Raw genomic sequence first — 19,207 nt, 5'->3', positions numbered from 1 at the left:
GGACACTGGAACTTTTAGGTGGTCCCTTTTAATGGTTGCTTAGTGATTATTCATATGTTGAAGACTATCTGTTCCACAACCTTTCCGGCTTTTTGGACTGATGGGGAGGGTGAGGGGATGGTTCCCTGTGAGTGGTGGGCAAGTACGCCTACAGCTCCATTTGTGTGAGCTGTGGAAATGCACGCCTGCTGCTTGTGCAAATGGAGCACACAAACACGTGTTTGCCCACTGTTCATGCAAGTAGGGATGCATGTGAATGCATGCTTGCCACTTCCATGGTCCAGTTCCAAATGTCTCGAGGCCCCACAGTAGGCTGCGGCCTGGGGTTGGGGACCCCTGCATTATACATAATATTCAATGCAAATCACTGAAATTCTCATATAATAACATATCTGCATAAAGAATATATATAGATATCCGTGTCTTAGATTAGTAATAGATTGTTTAGATGCCAGTGAAATGTTGTTTACCATTATAAATTAGTAAAAATCCTAAGTCATCAAACAGAAACAACTTATTGGTACAAACATTACCTGTAACATACAGTACAACCAGAAGTAGTCTAAATTCTAAATCTAGGCTTGTCAATGGCCATTTGTCTCTCTTTCTCAAAATGACCAAACCTGCACAACCTAAGACATCCACAGATTGGTTACCTGTGAGACTTGTGCTTTAACATGACTTGGAATTCCAGAAGAAGAAATAGTACCACTAGGAGGCAGATTTTTACTGGTCACTGAAGCCCAGGAGAAAGCCTACAGGAAATGCAATAAACTTGGTCTACTGATTATGGCAAACTGTTGGCATTCCTTAAGTAAAATCTGGATTATGAAAACATTCCTGTTCTAATCCACAACTGACAAAGTTAATTAGAACAATGTATTTTGAGTCTATTTGCTGTGCAAGATAAAGTTAAACAAGCACCATCCTTAGGTTCATTGCATAAGGTTACAAATGCTCTTACTAACACATGCTGATGTCAATTATTCAATTACTTTTATGTTTTTTTAAGTAATACAGACTTAATATTCTCACATGTAAAAATATGATGGAAAAAACATTTTCTCAATCCCTTCCCTTCCTGAACTGAAAGCAAACTTGCTTTCAGGATAAGTATCAGCACCTGAATTAATATAAGCAAAATTAATCAGGAACTTTTTTCACTAACAGGAAACTTTAGATATTACCTACGTAACATTTATAGCACAAACAATTTATGAACTGATGTTTCACTAAACTATCTACCTGAAGATGCAGTACCAGGGGGAAAAAAAGTTGTATATCATCTACAGCAATGTTTTTCAATCTTGGCATGAACTTGAACTCCAAGAATTCCTCAGCCACCGATGCTTAAGATATTAAGCATAAAGTTGCCAAGTTGAGAAACACTGATCTAAACTAACATATAGTGACATGTTGAACTTTGGGGACTTTAAGAAATCTGTTGTGATACCTGGCTTTAGAATGCTCCTGCATGAAGGCAAACATGAAACCAAAGTATCTGATTTTTACTACTAAATGAAAACCTTCTTTTTACTCTTGCACTTGTGACTTCATATCCAGAGCTTATGTTAGTGTCACATTTATTATCTGGTATTCTATTTTTTTATCCCATTTATATCCCGCCCTTCTCCGAAGACTCAGGGCGGTTTACAATCTAAAGCACAAATCAATGTGCTTAGCAATAGCCTTCATTCTATGTATATGCCTGCTTATTAGGGCTTTCGGGGCCCCCCAAGCAGCATTATTACAAAGTCAGCTTATCGCCCCCAACAATCTGGGTCCTCATTTTACCTACCTTGGAAGGATGGAAGGCTGAGTCAACCTTGAACCTGGTGGGACTCGAACCTGCACTAATTGCAGGTAGCTGGTGTTACTTAAGGAGGCATTAGCCCACCAATTATTTCATTGTTTATTGTGTTTGAATTGGTTTGGCTTTTTTTAACAGACTATTATTCCAACCCAAAATAATCTGGAGAATGAGTAGGACCAGAAATAATTTAAACAAATACATTTAAATAAAAGTACTATTAATTATTGTCAATCAAATCTGAAATACAAATTAGAAGAGATCCTGGGCTAACATTAAAGTTAACTTTTGTGAACATTAAAGGTAAAGGTTCCCCCGCACATGCGTGCTAGTCGTTTCCGACTCTAGGGGCCGGTGCTCATCTCCCTTTCAAAGCCGAAGAGCCAGCGCTTGTCCAAGGACGTCTCCGTGGTCATGTGGCCGGCATGACTAGCATGGAACGCTGTTACCTTCCCACTGTAGTGGTCCCTATTTTTCTACTTGCATTTTTACGTGCTTTCGAACTGCTAGGTGGGCAGAAGCTGGGACGAGTAACAGGCGCTCACTCTGCTACGCGGCAATCGGGATTCGACCCGCCAAACTGCCGATCTTCTGATCGACAAGCTCAGCGTCCTAACCCACTGAGCCACCGCGTCCCTTGTCAACATTAGATCCAATAAAATGCTTAAGCCAATGCAAAGTTGTATTCACAGTACACTCCTGATGTTTTACCCTTCTTTAAGACAGCAAGAATATTATGTCTGTACCAGAAAAAAAACGTAGTATGTAATCTTCAATTACCAAAACCAAGATGCACATATTTAAGAATTTAAGGACTGTGTATAAAATTATTAATGTTTTCCTGCATACTGCAAAGCCAAACAAGTGAAGTACTACAACTATCACACAGTAACAAGGGATTAACTATTAGGACTGAATTATTTCAAATTAAATTAGTAAAAAATATGAAGTAATTATGATTATGATAAAAGCACAAATACTATATTCTAACAATGTTTAAATATTACACTACTAAATAATACTCCACACACTTATGAACCTCTTATCAATTATATGTATGTATCTTTTGGATTTAGATAGCATGTGATTATAATCTTTGTTTATACATGCTGGACAACTGGAATATAGTTGACAAACACTGAATTATTACTGCAAATTTTATTCTCTTTAGCTCTACATGTGATTATAAATATTTAGAGCACCCTCATGATCAAGAGTTTGCTATCAGGTTCCATTTAACTACACAAAACATATTAACTTAACTAACCTTTGGTGGTTCCTGTGGTAGAGAAACAGTTTCTACAGGAGGTGGGGATGGAGATTTTTCTTCTACTTCTTCAAGGTTTTTTTCTTCCACTTCAGTTTTTAGTTCTTCAGTTTTTGATTCAGATTCTAACTCTGGTTCAGGTTCATGAGAAGATTCTTCCAATGTTTCTTCTATTCCATTACTAGAATAATCACATATTTCACTGTTTTTATTAATGTAAATTATTAGTATTATTCAATTTTTAGAAAAAATCATATTGCTACCATTTATTATACAACTGTTACACACACACACACACACACACACACACACACACACACACGTATCTTATGCATCATTTACAGTTTTACCTGAACTCCTTTTGTTGATGACCTATTTAAAGTCTTTTTTTAAAAAAATACAGAGGTCATTAGTATTTTGAGACAGATGGACATTTTTAGATTTTTGTATGAGAAAGTGGCTATCATAGTGAATCTAGCAATTCAGAAAATATCTATCACCCTTTCTAGCCACCTAGAACAACCAAGATGTTCTGCCTTTTTCTGGGCAGGTCCATTTACTCCATAAAAGCTATTGAGCTGCAGGCATCTATGACTTTATTTTCTAAGTATGCCTTGGACAGAGTACAGGTAATCCTCAAATTACAACCATTCATCTACAGGTTGTTCAAAGTTATAACAGTACTGAAAAAAATGACTCATGACTTTTCACATTTACGATCATTGCAGCATCTCCATTGTCACATGATCAAAATGTGGGCACATGGCAACTGGTATGTATTTATGATAGTTGAACTGTCCTGGAATCATGTGTTCACTACTTGTAACCTTCCTGGCTGGCTTCCTGCAAGCAAAATTAATGGAAGAAGCCAGGTTTGCTTAACGACTGCAATTCACTTAACTGTAGCAAAAAAGGTCACAAAATGGTGTGGAACTCACTTAACAACTGCCTTGCTTGGCAATTTTGGGCTTAATTGTAGTCATAAGTCAAGGACTATCTGTATTTGACACCAAAGGGATGCTTGACACCAAAAAAACATTAATGATGCTTGAAACTGGGTTCTTTATAGCAACTAACTTTCCATTTATCTTAGTTGAAAATATATTAACAATAAGCCAGGTAGAGGAGGACATTGGTTGGGCTTAAGGGCATCTAACAGGGCACATCACTCCTATGCTGGGGATTTAGGCTACAACAAAGCAAAATAAGCAAACAAACAATGGTAATTATCTCTTGTACATTTAGAAAACTCATCAGGAAAGTGTTTTGTAAGAACTGTTAGTCATTTTAATACTGCCTGCTGCACTGAAAACACACTAGCATTTTCTATTTTTATATACAAACCCCTTACACAGAACTTTAATAAAAGATAAACATCTTAAATGATTTCAACTTATATTTATAACAGAAGTTATAATGATCACTAAAGAAAACCTTAACCTCATGATATTCTAAGTAATTCATCAGTACTTAACCACATAATTAACTGCCTGTATCAAAAATTCTAAAAACATGAACAAGGTTTCATTTCCTTTGGATTATAAGTTCTCATATCTTATTTTATTATGGGTTAAGGATAAAGACATTAACATGCAGATTCATGGATTTTCAAACATGTTGGCACAGACTGTCTGCAACATAAGCATGAATATTATCTTACGTTACAGGATGACTATCATAGTAAGCACTGCTTGTATTTTCTTGTACAGGTTCAGGTGATGTTTGCCTTTCTTCATTCTCCTCTTCTACTTCATCTTCTGATTCTAAAATATAATTCATAAATTCATAATTCATAAAAGTGCGCTATCTGCCACAGTAATATTTTATATTTTCAATTTTACTGAAAATGAAAGGGAACTTATTTATTCCAGAAATTCACATGCAATATAATAAATTTCAGTTTCCATAAAGCCAAGTGCCATAAAAATTTGTACATATAATCTAATAAATTATCTTGGCTTCATATAAGTATTCCAAATTCTGTCGTCTTTTTCCTTCTTTGAGATAGCTTTTTTCAGTTATTTCTAAATATATGAATCATTGTAGACTCATTCAGCAATTCTCACTATGCCTGTAGTCTATTTCTTGATAATACAGGTAGACTAATTAAGCTCAAAATTTCTATTGCTAGGTGAAACATTTACTAAATGAAATTTGTCCTATTTTACAACCTTTCTTGCCACATTTGTTAAGAGAATCATTGCAGTTGTTAAGTTAGTATCATGATTGTTAAGCAAATCTGGCTTCCTCAATGACTTTGCTTGTCATATTACAAAAGGTGATGACATGACCCCAGGAAACTGCAACCACCATGATATTCACCAGTCAGTTGCCAAGCATCTGAATTTTGATCACGTGACCTTGGAAATGCTGCAATGGTCATATTAACTTTTTCCAGTGCCATTGCAACTTCAAATGATCACTAAATGAATTGTTGTAAGTTGAGGACTATCTATATAAAAACATTCATATTTAAATATTATTATAGAAAGCACAACAGAAGATGCTGTTAGCTACAGTAAGATTTATTTGGTTCCCTAGAACCCCAGATGTGAATGGATAGCCAGCTTTTGAAGGACCTGAGGAATGTTAAGAAGGATGGAGTTAACTTCTTCACCCAGGGAGAGAAGTTTCTATATTAAGGTAGACCCACCTAGTGTAGTCTGGATGGAAGGGACCTACAGCATATCTTCTTTACCAGATTTTATGGTTTTTAAAAACTAACTTTCTCCTATATTATATTCCTTCTGATCTTTATCTTCTTTGGTTACTTTATCCCATAAATATCTATGACAGTGATGGCGAACCTTTTAGAGACCAAGTGCCCAAACTGCAACCCAAAACCCACTTATTTATTGTTGGGTGCCAGGTGGGTGTGGCCTACTTGGTGGGTGTGGCTGTGGTGGTAATGGAAGATTGGGTGGGTGTGGCCAAGGTGGGTGTGGTCACCTCAATGTCGCTTGTGGGGAGGGACACCTGTGGGGGACAGCTGGTTGAAGACGGACAGTTGCCACCTCCGAGGCATGGCGCGGGTGCCCACAGGAGGGCTCTGAGTGCTGCCTCTGGCACCCGGGCCATAGGTTCGCCACCTTTGATCTATGAAGTCCATTGGCTAAGCCCACTCCTTCTAGAGTGGATATAAGGAACATATAAGGAACGGTTGCTGGAATTGGGTATGTCTAGTTTAATGAAGAGAAGGACGAGGGGGGACATGATAGCAGTGTTCCAATATCTCAGGGGCTGCCACAAAGAAGAGGGAGTCAAGCTATTCTCCAAAGTGCCTGAGGACAGAACAAGAAGCAACGGATGGAAACTAATCAAGGAAAGAAGCAACCTAGAACTAAGGAGAAACTTCCTGATAGTTAGAACAATTAACCAGTGGAACAACCTGCCTCCAGAAGCTGTGAATGCTCCAACACTGGAGGTTTTTAAGAAAAGACTGGACAGCCATTTGTCTGAAATGGTATAGGGTTTCCTGCCTGAGCAGTGGGTTGGACTAGATGACCTCCAAGGTCCCTTCCAACTTTACTATTATGATTATGATTATGATATTCTGCTTTATTACTGTATTTTCTCCTATCTCTTTTAGCCTTAAATTAGATTCTGTATTTTATTGTTTTGTATTTTGATAAGGTTATAGGATTAATCAATTAATAAATCAAACTATCAAACACCTGTTTATATAATAAAGCCTTGGTGGAGCAGTGGGCTAATGCCTTCTTAAGTAACACCAGCTGCCTGCAATTAGTGCAGGTTCGAGTCCCACCAGGCTCAAGGTTGACTCAGCCTTCCATCCTTCCGAGGTACGTAAAATGAGGACCCAGATTGTTGGGGGCAATAAGCTGACTTTGTAATAATGCCGCTGGGGGCCCCCCCAAAAGCCCTAATAAGCAGGCATATACATAGAATGAAGGCTATTGCTAAGCACATTGGTTTGTGCTTAAAATTGTAAGCCGCCCTGAGTCTTCGGAGAAGGGCGGGATATAAAATGGGATTAAAATAAATAAAAAATACTTACTAAGGCTTTGATAATGAACTATATAAATTTGACTGTGCAACAAACAGTAAAATTTTCAGAGGTTACTATTTTCTTAATTACCTACTTAGTACATGGAATTTGACAACCAGATAATATAAATGAATTCTCCAATTCTCCTTCCTTTAGCTAAAAGCCTGATACTGCAACATTGGAAAGATAAATGGATTCAAAACTTGATTACAATCAATCAGGAGATTACTTAATGAGGAGATAAACACAGATTTTGTATGGATAAATATAGTGAAATATAGAAGTCTTTTAAACAAAATATTTAGTAGGCTTAATAAAAGCATTATAGTTATATATGTGTAGTAGAAATACACTCACACACACATACACTTGCATAACATTTACACTAGGTAATTATATATGGAATTATAATTACTGTTATAACAACATACTGCATATTTTTTCTGTTGTATTTCACTTATGCATTTTTGTAATATATGCATTTTTTGTTTGCTCTTTTTGTTTTACTGTTTTATTACTATTAATATTATTAGGTAAAGGTAAAGGTAAAGGTTCCCCCGCACTTGCGTGCTAGTCGTTTCCAACTCTAGGGGCCGGTGCTCATCTCCGTTTCAAAGCCGAAGAGCCAGCGCTTGTCCGAGGACGTCTCCGTGGTCATGTGGCCGGCATGACTAGACGCCAAAGGCGCACGGAACGCTGTTACCTTCCCACCATAGTGGTCCCTATTTTTCTACTTGCATTTTTATGTGCTTTCGAACTGCTAGGTGGGCAGAAGCTGGGACGAGTAACAGGCACTCACTCTGTTACGCGGCACTCGGGATTCGACCCGCCAAACTGCCGACCTTCCAATCGACAAGCTCAGCGTCCTAACCCACTGAGCCACCGCGTCCCTTTAATATATTTACTATTATTTTAATAGTATTTAATAGTATAATTCATATAAAATTCATATAAAAATTCCCTACCTTCATCAAGTTCAGGTTCAGAATCACCAAATACTTCATCTTCATAGCGAAATATATCATTATGAACATAAAACTTGTTTGGAACAGACCCCTGAGAAAACAGATACCATAGAGAGAAGAAAGCTTAATTTGCAAGGGCAAAGTTAATATATTTGGAGTGCATAGTTGCAAAGAAAGCTCCACTGATATGTGCATGAAGTCATCTGGTGATGAGCTCAATTTTAGGGAAGCTTAGTTATAGAGCATCTAATGAAAATGTTGACTTAAAAATTGGGATTCCACTGGATATTTGTTGTAACCATAAACACAGCTAGCTGCTCCTTTAGAAATTAGAATACATCACTTTGATGTGCCTTTTCTTTTTTCATAGACATAACAATGCTTGATTGCTATAATTTCAAGTTTCTGGGAAGCATCACTAAATCCAAAAGTTGAGATTTTGCCTATCAATAGGAAGACTTTTTGCCTATTTTCAAACAGTGAATAGCTAAGTCTTGTAATAATACAGGATCTGGTATATACTGAAATGAACAAGAAAAAAATACCCATTCTCAGCCAGTCTTCAAAATTTCACATTTGAAGAACCATTGTTATTGGAATTGGAACTATTAGAATTGCTAGTTCATACTGATATCATCAAACTTAGCCATTACCCCACTTCTAGCTATAGTCTGATCATTTGTCCTTTGTTTGCCACCTTAATTAAATAAAGTCCACATTTTGCGAGAACTGCCTAGATTACAATGCAAAATGTCAGCAGAGAGCTATAAATGCAACTTTCAATTTGTAGGCATTTTACATCACACTTTTAGAAATTATTTTTAGAAAAATAATTAAAAAATGAAGCCTAGCAAAAACATGTCTGCTTTAAATTTTCATTTGCCCTTCCCTTGAAAATCCAAATTTTTGCACACAATTTGGAGCAGCTCTGGGAAAGCTGAAAAAGCATTTGGTTTTGTTGTTGTTATTATTATGTCTGATGAAGTAACAGAAACCAGACAACAGCTCCATGTATCTTGTAAGTATAGATACATGTCTTTGCTTTCTAGTTTTGCACTTAGACATATCTCCCCTCCAACTCTGGGGGAACCCAAATTCTCTTAAGGTAAGTGAAACTGCTCATGCTGGCCTACATTTCTGATAATAGTTGAAGGAAGGAGTACATGGCCAACAAGGAACACAAAGTGAGCTTTTAATCCTGATCTAGTTCAGTTATGTATAAAGGGAGGGTTTTTTTAGGAAGAGATAATACTGGTAATCCTCAAGTTATGAATGTAATGGAGCTATCAATTACATTCACAAGTTGAGAGGATGTTAAGTAATCACATTAAGTGAACAAGCCCCCATCCAGGTTCTCTCCAATGAATTTCTTAAACAAATGTGCGGGTTGTTGAGCTTGCATGAGGTGCCTCAGGGGTGGGGGAAATCATGGAACAAAATCACCTGCCTCCAGCCTCCCCTCATCCACTAGTTATCCCATGCTCTGCTTCCTACTCCTTGAAGTACCCACAGCTGCTTGGGCATCCTCTACCCCCACCCCATGCACCATTTCTCCCCAACACCCCTTATAGAGGTGCAGCTAATGGTGGGTGGAGGGAAAACATGGAAGTAGCCAGCAAAAATCTTCCTTTAGAGTAAGCTTCCCATAGACGCCGGTCTCTTTGCAAACTAACACAGGTGTAACTAATGGTGGGGGAAAGAAAGGGAAAAGTTTTCTGGCTACTTCCATGTTTTCCCTCCACCTACCATTAGCAAGGCATCAAAGGCAAACAGCAAGGAAGGGAAATAATATTTCTCTCCCTCATGAGTTCAGCCCAGGTGTCATGTAGACCCGGTTGAAAGAAACCGGAGCTCCGGTCTCCCTAGTCCAGTTTTGCTTCGTCTGGAGACCCAAAGAGGTCAGAAAGTCGCCCTGGAGAGGCAACAAGGAGAAAGGGAAACCTTGGGAGTTTGAAGCCAACGGCGGTTGGCCCAAATGGACTGAGGAAACTCTTCAAACAGTTGGGAGAAAGACTACCAGCAAGCACACAGACAGCCCAAGCCACAGACAGTACGGGAAGAAGTGGAGAACCACGGCAGCGCCACCGAACAGCTGACTGTCGACAACATGTTTGATCTAGGTGAGATTCTTCTTTATTTCTCTTCCCTATGGATTTTTAAAATATAATTCCCTGAACTGGATAACTTTTAAAAATAAAAAAACCCAGGAAGACTTGGGAAGAAGAGAGTTAAAAGCGGCAAGAAATCTGGAATGGCGGGACAAAATTAAGGAATATAAAAAATATGCAGAAAAGATTTGAGACTGATTGAAAAGAAAAAAAATGATAATCTGTTGTAGGCTAATTTTTTTGATTGGGAAGATTTTTTTACTTTGTTGTGAAAGAGCATTTTAAATAAAAGTTTTACTACTGGATAGAGACATTATAACTAATGAGGAGATCTAGTGGTGAAGGAAGATACTATAATAATACAGAAAAAATCAGAAGAGTGATGACCTTGAAACAACACCTGTGCTAAACAAAGAACATCCTGGCTATAAAACAAAGGTTTTTTAACTACATCTTTCAACTTTAGACATAACTATTATAGAAACTATTTAGAGACACGATTTTTTTTCTTTTTTCTAATATCTTTGAACTGACAGAAATATTTGGATTAGATTTATGCAGTGTTTTTTATTTTGCTGGATTTCAGTTTAAAGTGGTTGGCTTTTTTTTTTAACCTGGATTAGCCTAAAGCAGTTGGCTCCCTTTTAAATCTGGATTATAGCTTAAAGCAGCTGGCTTCTTTTTAAATTTGGATTATTTATTTATTTATTTATTTATTTATTTATTTATTTATTTATTTATTTATTTATTTATTTATTTATTTATTTATTTATTTATGGGATTTATATCCCGCCCTATCTCCCGAGGGACTCAGGGCAGCTAACAACAACAAAACTTAAAGGTCTCTGTACAGTAAATTAAAAATAAAATTTGAAATAAATTAAAATAAATTAAAGAATAGAGTTAGAATTGTAAATATAATTAAAATCCCTGTCAGTCTAGGTCAGCCAGGTGGAAAAGGAGTGTTTTGAGGCCGCGGCGAAAGGACTGGAGATCTTGGGCCATCCGAGGTGGGAGCTGGTTCCACAGGGCTGGCGCTCCCACAGAGAGCAGTTGGTTCCCTTTTAAAATTGGAATATAGCTTAAAGTCGTTGGTTCCCTTTTAAACTTGGATTATAGCCTAAAATAGTTGGCTCCTTTTTAAAGTTGGATTTTAGCCTAAAACAGTTAGCTTTTTTTAAAGTTGGATTGTAGCCTAAAACAGTTGGCTTTTTTCCCCCCTTGTCCCTGTGGATTTACAAAATCTGCCTGATTGAACAATGAGTCCACCAAACCTCACTAAAATTACAAAAAAACCCTGCTTCTGCACCCTCTTCTGGAACATCTAGTCTAGCAAGTCAGGGATCTACTGAAGCAATGTTACAATGAGAGAAGGCAAACAATCTCCAAAAAGAGATGCATGCAACTTTACAACTAATGCAAGAAATGATGCTGAAGAATCATCAGGAAACAAAAAGCAATCTTGATAAGCTAAACAAACAAATACTTGACATAAAGACACAATTTGAGGTTCACCAACAAATGATCCTTAAAAATGAACAAAGAATTCAGAAGGTGGAAGAGCAATCAGAAGATATTGGGGGGGGGAATTGAAACATTAATGATAGAGAATGAAAGATTAGAACAAGCAAATCAAAACCTAGAAGGAGTGGTCGCTGCGTTGGAAATGGAGAAGGCAGTACACTATTTTAGATTCTAGGACATACCCGAAGAAAGAGGAAAATATAGCAGAAGTGATTACTAATCTATTATCAAGAGGCCCTAGAAATGGAAAGATCGGAGATGCAGCAAGAAGTGGATGAAATATTTAGAATGAATTCAAGTTATACAAGGAAACACAAATTGCCTAGAGAAGTCCATGTAAAATTTATGAAGAAAACAATGAGGGATGAGATATTAAGAAGAGTTAGAGATGATCCATTACAATATAAAGAAATAGTAGTGTTGAAACAGAATCCCAAGAGAAAAAGGGATACTCGAAGACAATGTCATTTCTTGACTACAAAGCGGATTACAAAAGGAGTAAATTTTAGATGGCTGATGCCAGAAGGAATTTTAATTAATTGGAATAACACAAGATATTGTTTGGACTCAGTGTGGAAGGCAGAGGATTTTGATGAAAGATATAGAGCATTTCTGGGAGAAAGAACACAATATCAGCAAAAGGATGAAAAAAGCCAGAAACAGACAGAACAAACAACAGAGGAAACAATTATACAGGTGGAGGAGGAAAAACAGAAGATGAATCAAGAAGATGAGGGAATAGTAAGAGAGCAGAGGATTACGAGATCAACAAGAGCTAAATATAAGTAAATCAAAATGGAGATGGAAAATGGATTTTTTTCAGTGAATATAAATGGATTGAATTCCCCATCAAAAAGGAAAAGAATTTTCAAACAACTACAGAAATTAAATATTGATATAATTTGTTTGCAAGAGACACAAATAAAAAAACATTATAAATTTTTGGAAAATCCAAAAATTGGAAAACTTTATTGTACATCAGCTCAACAAAAAAAAGTTGTTTTATATGTCAAAGAAACAATAGATTCCAAAATGATTTATGAAGATGAAGAAGGAAGAATATTAATGGTAGAAATATCTTTAAATCAAAAACAGATACTTTTGATAGCAATATATGCACCAAATAATAAACAAGAAGAATTTTATCAAAACCTTCGTAGAAAAATAGTAGAAATGGAATACCAAAATATATGCTTAATTGGCGATTTCAATGCAATAGTAAACAGGACATTAGACTATAAAAGCAGTAAATCAGGGAAACAAGGAAGAAAAAGATTATCTAAGACTTTTTTCAATATGATAAACGAAATTGGTATACAAGATATCTGGAGAGAAACGAATCCAGGAAAATCACAATACAAATTTTATTTTAATAGTCATAAATCTTGGTCTAGAATTGATATGATTTAAATGACGCCTGAATTTAGGGTTAATATGCAGGAAATTGAAATAGAATTAAGTACTTGGGCAGATCATAACCCCTTAAAAATGGTGTGGAAAGGAATGCAGATAAAATGAAGATGGACTTCAAATCAATCTATATTAAAAGAGAAAGAATTTATAGATTTAGCAACAAAAGAAATGGAATTTTTCTTCAAAGAAAATAAAAAAGAAGATACAACATTAAAAAATGTATAGCATACAGCTAAAACATATTTTTGAGGCGTAGCAATAACATACATGGCGAAAAAAATAAAGAGACAACAATGTCAGTTGTTAAGAGAAGAATTTAAAAAATTAGAACTTGAACTACAAATAAACCCACAAAAGAAAATATTGAAAAGACAAATGGAAATAATAAAACATAAATTAAATTTAATAGAATCAGAAAAATTGGCACAAATAATTAATGGGGAAAGCAAAACTTCTTTGAACATGCAAACAAACCAGAAAGATGGTTAGCTTATAAACTTAAAAAAACAGAACGAGAAACAAATGATAAACAATTTAATAGATGGAAAAGGCTGTTTACAATTTAAAAATGAAGCAATAAAAAAGATAATTAAAGAATACTATGAGAAACTTTATGACAAGGAAGAAACTCCATGGGAGAAAATGACTCAATATATGGAAGAAAATAATTTATTAAAAATTCCAGAAAACTTTAAGACTATGTTAAATGAAAAAACAACAATGATGGAATTGACAGAGACAATAAAAAGACAAAGAAATGAAAAAGACGCCAGGATCAGATGGACTCCCCGCAGAGTTTTATAAATGTTTACAAGATATATTAAGTTCACCATTGAAAAATGTATGTAATGAACTTTTATTGGAGACAAAACTCCCAAATACATGAACAGAAGCTAATGTTACTTAGATACCAAAAGACTCAGATTTGACCCAGATCAAAAACTATAGACCAATATCACTACTGAACGTGGACTATGAAATGTTTACTTCAATAATAGCTGAGAGACTGAAATGATTTTTGACTGAATTTATATACCCAGTTCAAAATGGATTTCTGCCAGAGACAAATAAAAAATAATTTGAGGGTAATACTAGATATATTGGATTATTATAAACTTCATCCAGGGAAACAACTGGCACTAGTATTTTTAGGCATTTGATAATGTTTCTTGGCAATTTATGATTCAACAACTAAAAACAATGGACTTTGGTCAAAACTTTATAAATACGATTCAGACAATATATCAGAAACGAACAGCAAAAGTAATTGTAAATGGGGATTACACAGAGAATTTTGATATATGAAAAGGCACAAGACAAAGATGTCCATTATCCCCATTGCTATTTATCTTAACTTTGGAAGTTTTAAATAGAAACATTAGGCAAGATCCAGAAATTAAAGGATGAAAATAAAAGGTGAAACCTACAAACTGCAAGCATTTGCAGATGATTTGGTATTCATTTTAGAGGAACCTTTAGAGATGATTCCTAAACTGTTGGAAAAGATAGAACAATTTGGAGAGATAATGTAGCAGGATTAAAGATAGAGAAAAAACTAAAGCGATAGTTAAAAATTCTACAGATAAACAAAAAATGCAATTATCAAAAAAATAGAATTGCAAATAGTCAAAAAGGTCAAATATGTGGGAATATATTTGATAGCCAGATGTTCAACAAAAGATGATAATTACATTAAATTGTTAAACCAAATAAAGCTTGATTTGGAAAAATGGAAGAATCTTCAACTGTCAATGATAGAAAGAATTGCTACGGTGAAAATGAATATATTATCAATTTTTTTTTAAATTTCAAACAATACCCATAAAACTGGAGAAAAAATTATTTGTAGATTTAAACTCTCTAACTCAAAAATTTATCTGGCAAGGAAAGAAAGCTAGAATTAAATTGAAAATGTTACAAGAAACCAAGAGAAATGCAAGCTTTGGCTTGCCAGATTGGGTTTTATATTATCAAGCATCAGTGTTAGCATGGATAAAAGAATTGATAACTCTTAGAAATAAAAGATTACTGTATCTGGAGGGACATGACCTACAACTTGGTTGGCATGCTTTTCTATGGTATAGAAAAAATAAAATACATAAATAATTCCAAAACCACTACATTAGAAACACATTATTATTAACTTGGGAAAAAATAAAATGTAAAATTTATTTGAAAATTCCAGGATGGCTTTCAACAATGGAAGCGTCAGTCCTAATAAAATATGGACAAAGATATTCTAAATTCTGAAGGGAACTTAAAATCCATGCAAGAGATGGAAAATCAGGGCATCGATTTAACATGGTAGTCACATTTACAAATGCAAATCAGATATGATAAAGATATTAAACAGTATGAATTTTACAAAGAACAGATTGTGTTTGATCAGACATTATTCTGATGTAAAGTTGATTTAAAAACGTACAATTTCTTATTAAATTTGAAAATGGAAGATGAACAAGTAAAAGAGACAATGATAGTATGGGCAAAGAATTTTGAATGTAATATAGACTTAGAAAAGGGGCAAAGTTTGTGAGAAAGAAACTATAAATTGACAATGTCAGCTTCATACAAAGAAAACTTATATAAAATGTTTTATAGATGGCATTTGCCACCAGCAAGATTAGCAAAAATGTTTTAAAACATGTCAGAGAAATGTTGGAAATGTAAACACAAACCAGGTACTTATTATTATGTGGTGGACATGTGTTAAAGCAAGGAGATATTGGACAATAATACACATGTGGTTATTTTATACATAACTATCCTAGGGTGGAGAAAGTGATGACTAAGAATGTTGGAATATACTTGTCTACTATTAAATAACTTACCTATGGACTGTCAGGTTTATAGTTGCTACCCAATATATTATTCAATGAATAGGAAGACTAGCACATAAAGGAAGTACTGTAAAGAAACCAGCAGTATCCAAAGAAGTATGCTGAAACAACCCATCTCATGAGAAGTGACTATGGATGGTGTTTAATAAATCTTTTTGTATCTTTTTATAAGATTCTAATCTTGTAGTGTTTATATTATAAATTATTATAAAAGATCTTCATGTATAAGATATAATCAAGAATATCCTTAAAAATATGACTGAATAATTTTCTAAGTTTTATAAGGGTGGGGCAGAAACAGAGGAGGAAAACAAGAGAGGCAAAACAACTCAGTGTTGGCCTCAGAAGATACAGAATGATTTTTATGAATCTTAGTTCAAATACAGCCAAAACAAATACATAATCAATTATTAAAAATATTCTATGTTACAATAATCAAGTATTTGTAGGGTAATATTCATCTATCATGGATTTTGGAGGCCAACTATTACATGATTTCCCCCATCAAAGCAAGATTTGTCCTGCTTAATTTCTGGATAAAAGATTGGAAACTCTCAAGCCTATAGGTTAGACTGGAAGATTTTTTAAAAAATACCCTAGAAGTAAGTCAATTACAAGCCATTTCTTTGTTGTTGTCTCAAAACTAGTCTGTTAGGGTAACTGAAACAGTGAACAAAGACCCATTAAGAATGTGCTTTCCAAAAAGATGGAATACATTTGTGCAACATTGAACATGTTATATTCATATACTATTTAATTTTTTTAACTGGTGTACTTAACTGTTATAAAGACCCAGTGTGGTACTGTGGTAAATGCTAATAATTTCTTCAGAATAACAAACAGCATGTTAATTAATCCAATTTGCAATCTCCTTATTTCAGGAACATTTATTTGAACCACAGCAGTGGACAAGCTTCATTCAAAACAAAGCTCTTCATGTGAAAGTAATCACCTCATGCTTCCAGTCCAGCTATCTCTGCTGCTTCCAACATTCAAAATGTTACTTACTTCTGGAGCCAACACAAAAGTTTGCATGAACTTTCTCATTGGTTGTCCATTGTTTGTCAACTCCCCCATGACTTGTACAACTACTCCATCATTCAGTGTTGCATGGGCATCAACATGGCGAATCTTAGTGCGGCACTCACTAAACTGCAGGGACATCACTTTTTTGTGAATGTCCTAAACACAAATATAGTAAAAAAAAAGGCTAAGTAAAATTAACTTTCTACAATATACACATTTATGTAGAAAAATAACACTGAAAAACAATATAACAGTTAGCTTTTCTTTTATTAGACATTTTTAAAATGTTCCTTTATAGTTTTTTGCGATATACTTTATTAAAATGTATTAGCCAGTTTGAAAACCAATGCTTTTAGGAAGCTAACTGCAAGTTTCTAGTGAATGCAAAGACATTTTTAAACGTGGCCCTGCTAACAAGGCAGGTACAGGCTCTACATTAACACCCTATTTTTCTTCAGCACAGAGAGACATAATATAATTTGCAGTGGTAGAATTGGTAGTCCTTGCTTAACAACCCTAACTGGGAGCAGCAACTCTGCTGCTAGGTAAAGGAGTAGCCAAGTGGCACATCATGTTGTCATTTCTGTTCTTTTCAGTCAGTTTCACATCTTCAGCTTAATAATCCTATTAAATGTTTAAATAAGATAAAAACATAACATCAAATTAACAGTTGAGTAAGAGGGAAAAAAAGAATTAATAAAACAAAAATGAAGGAAAAAAATAAAAATATTAAAAAATGACTTCCCATTTTACTACACTTATTAGCCTCTTTCTCTGTAACATTTCTATCATCTACTTTTTTAAAGTAGATGATAGAAAAAATTAAAATTATGTCGTAGTTATAGTAAAGATAACATCTGGGGCTGTGTGTGCTATGCAGACAGCTTACTCTCTTGAAATTTCTGTCCAATCTCTATGCTCTATGACCAGGAGTGTCAAACTTGCAATGTCATATGACGTGTCGTGACGTATCACAACTTTTTTCCCATTGCTGGCAATGGGGTGGGCACGATTTTGGCATGATGCATCTGTCCCACGGGCCGGCAGTTTGACACCCCTGCTCTAAGAGGTGGGAAGAAGGAAGAGAAAAAAAAGCAAATTTTGTAGGCAATCTCTTTCGCCTGACCCTTTCCTGCTGCTTGTAAAAGCACACTGCTTTTGATGTGTAGAAGTCGAACAGTCTGTTTTTGTTGTTTGTTTGTTTCAATCTCCAATCTCTTTGCTCTGCCATGGGAAATAAGAAAAAGTATACTGAATTATAATGGTAATCATGTGACTAAGGGATGCTGCAAAGGTCATGAGCATAAATTAGCCCAAAGTTATTTAGCACCACTGTATTTTTGAATAGTCACTGAATGGTCAGTAAGTGGACATTATTTGTAATTATATGACACAGTATCACAAAGAATTATAGTAGAAAGATAATAAAATGGGAAGCATAAGCCAGCACCCTCCTCCAAAATCACATGCATTTAAGTGTTAGGAAGATAAATGGAGTGAGGACAAATGAAGAAAAGTGAGACAAGAGAAGATTTATCCTCCTGTGAGCTCCTATTGTGAAGCTCCAATTGTGAGATTCAACAGAAACATATAGATATAGCATTTTGTTAATGCAGATAACTTTTAATTATCAAGTCTTGTTTATTTGTAGCATCCAACTTCAAATAGGATTAATAGTACATACAGCTTGGCCATACACTGCTTCCTGGGGCTTGCCACTGGCATCTAATCCACCATGGACATATGAAGAATTCCTGCCATAAAACCTTTAAAGAAATTAAACAACAGTATTTAAGATTATCATGTGGAAGCATATTCTAAAATATTTTCTTGACAATTTCAAATGAATCATATTTAAAATGCTCTAAAATATTGCAGTTAAGAGATATTATTTATTCATTTAATTTATATCCTGTCTTTTTTACAGGATCTCAAAATAGCATACATAACACTCCGAGATATACAGAGCTGAGAAATACTGACAAGCCCATTTAATGATTTTCCATACTTTAATTAAACCTTAATTATCATGGCAAACTGGCCCAATGGGTACAGTTGATGAAAACTGTTAAAAGTAGTCCTTGCTTAATGTCAGTAATTAGACTGTTCATAAAGCAAAATGTCACGATTGTGTTGTCTCACAATGCAACAGTTCCCGTTGCTGTTGTTAGGCAAATCTTGCAGAGTAGGGAAAAGTAGGGAAAAGCGCTAGGCAGTCAGGTATGAATTAAATCATATCCCTGTT

General features: G+C 35.0%; 1 protein-coding gene across 3 annotated transcripts in view; it reads right to left on the bottom strand.

Annotated features, from left to right (window-relative positions):
- G3BP2 (G3BP stress granule assembly factor 2) overlaps positions 1–19,207 on the bottom strand; it is a 45,008-nt gene that overhangs the window by 7,974 nt on the left and 17,827 nt on the right. Inside the window, exons 3-9 of one of the 3 annotated variants that reach the window (XM_081343156.1) lie at positions 18,647–18,728; positions 18,089–18,186; positions 16,945–17,118; positions 8,052–8,142; positions 4,738–4,840; positions 3,078–3,258; positions 657–755 (exon numbers count right to left, since the gene is read on the bottom strand). In XM_081343156.1, coding sequence (XP_081199282.1) covers positions 657–755; positions 3,078–3,258; positions 4,738–4,840; positions 8,052–8,142; positions 16,945–17,100 — 630 coding nt within the window. In that variant the 5' untranslated portion in view covers positions 17,101–17,118; positions 18,089–18,186; positions 18,647–18,728. The remainder of the gene's footprint in view (positions 1–656; positions 756–3,077; positions 3,259–4,737; positions 4,841–8,051; positions 8,143–16,944; positions 17,119–18,088; positions 18,187–18,646; positions 18,729–19,207) is intronic. The other 2 variants (XM_081343154.1, XM_081343155.1) reach the window with 2 other exon arrangements.

The sequence above is a fragment of the Vipera berus genome, assembly GCF_964194415.1.
Source record: "Vipera berus genome assembly, chromosome: Z".
Lineage (NCBI taxonomy): Eukaryota > Metazoa > Chordata > Lepidosauria > Squamata > Viperidae > Vipera > Vipera berus.
The sequence above is the reverse complement of the archived record's forward strand: the minus strand, read 5'-3'. Positions and strand labels throughout refer to the sequence as shown.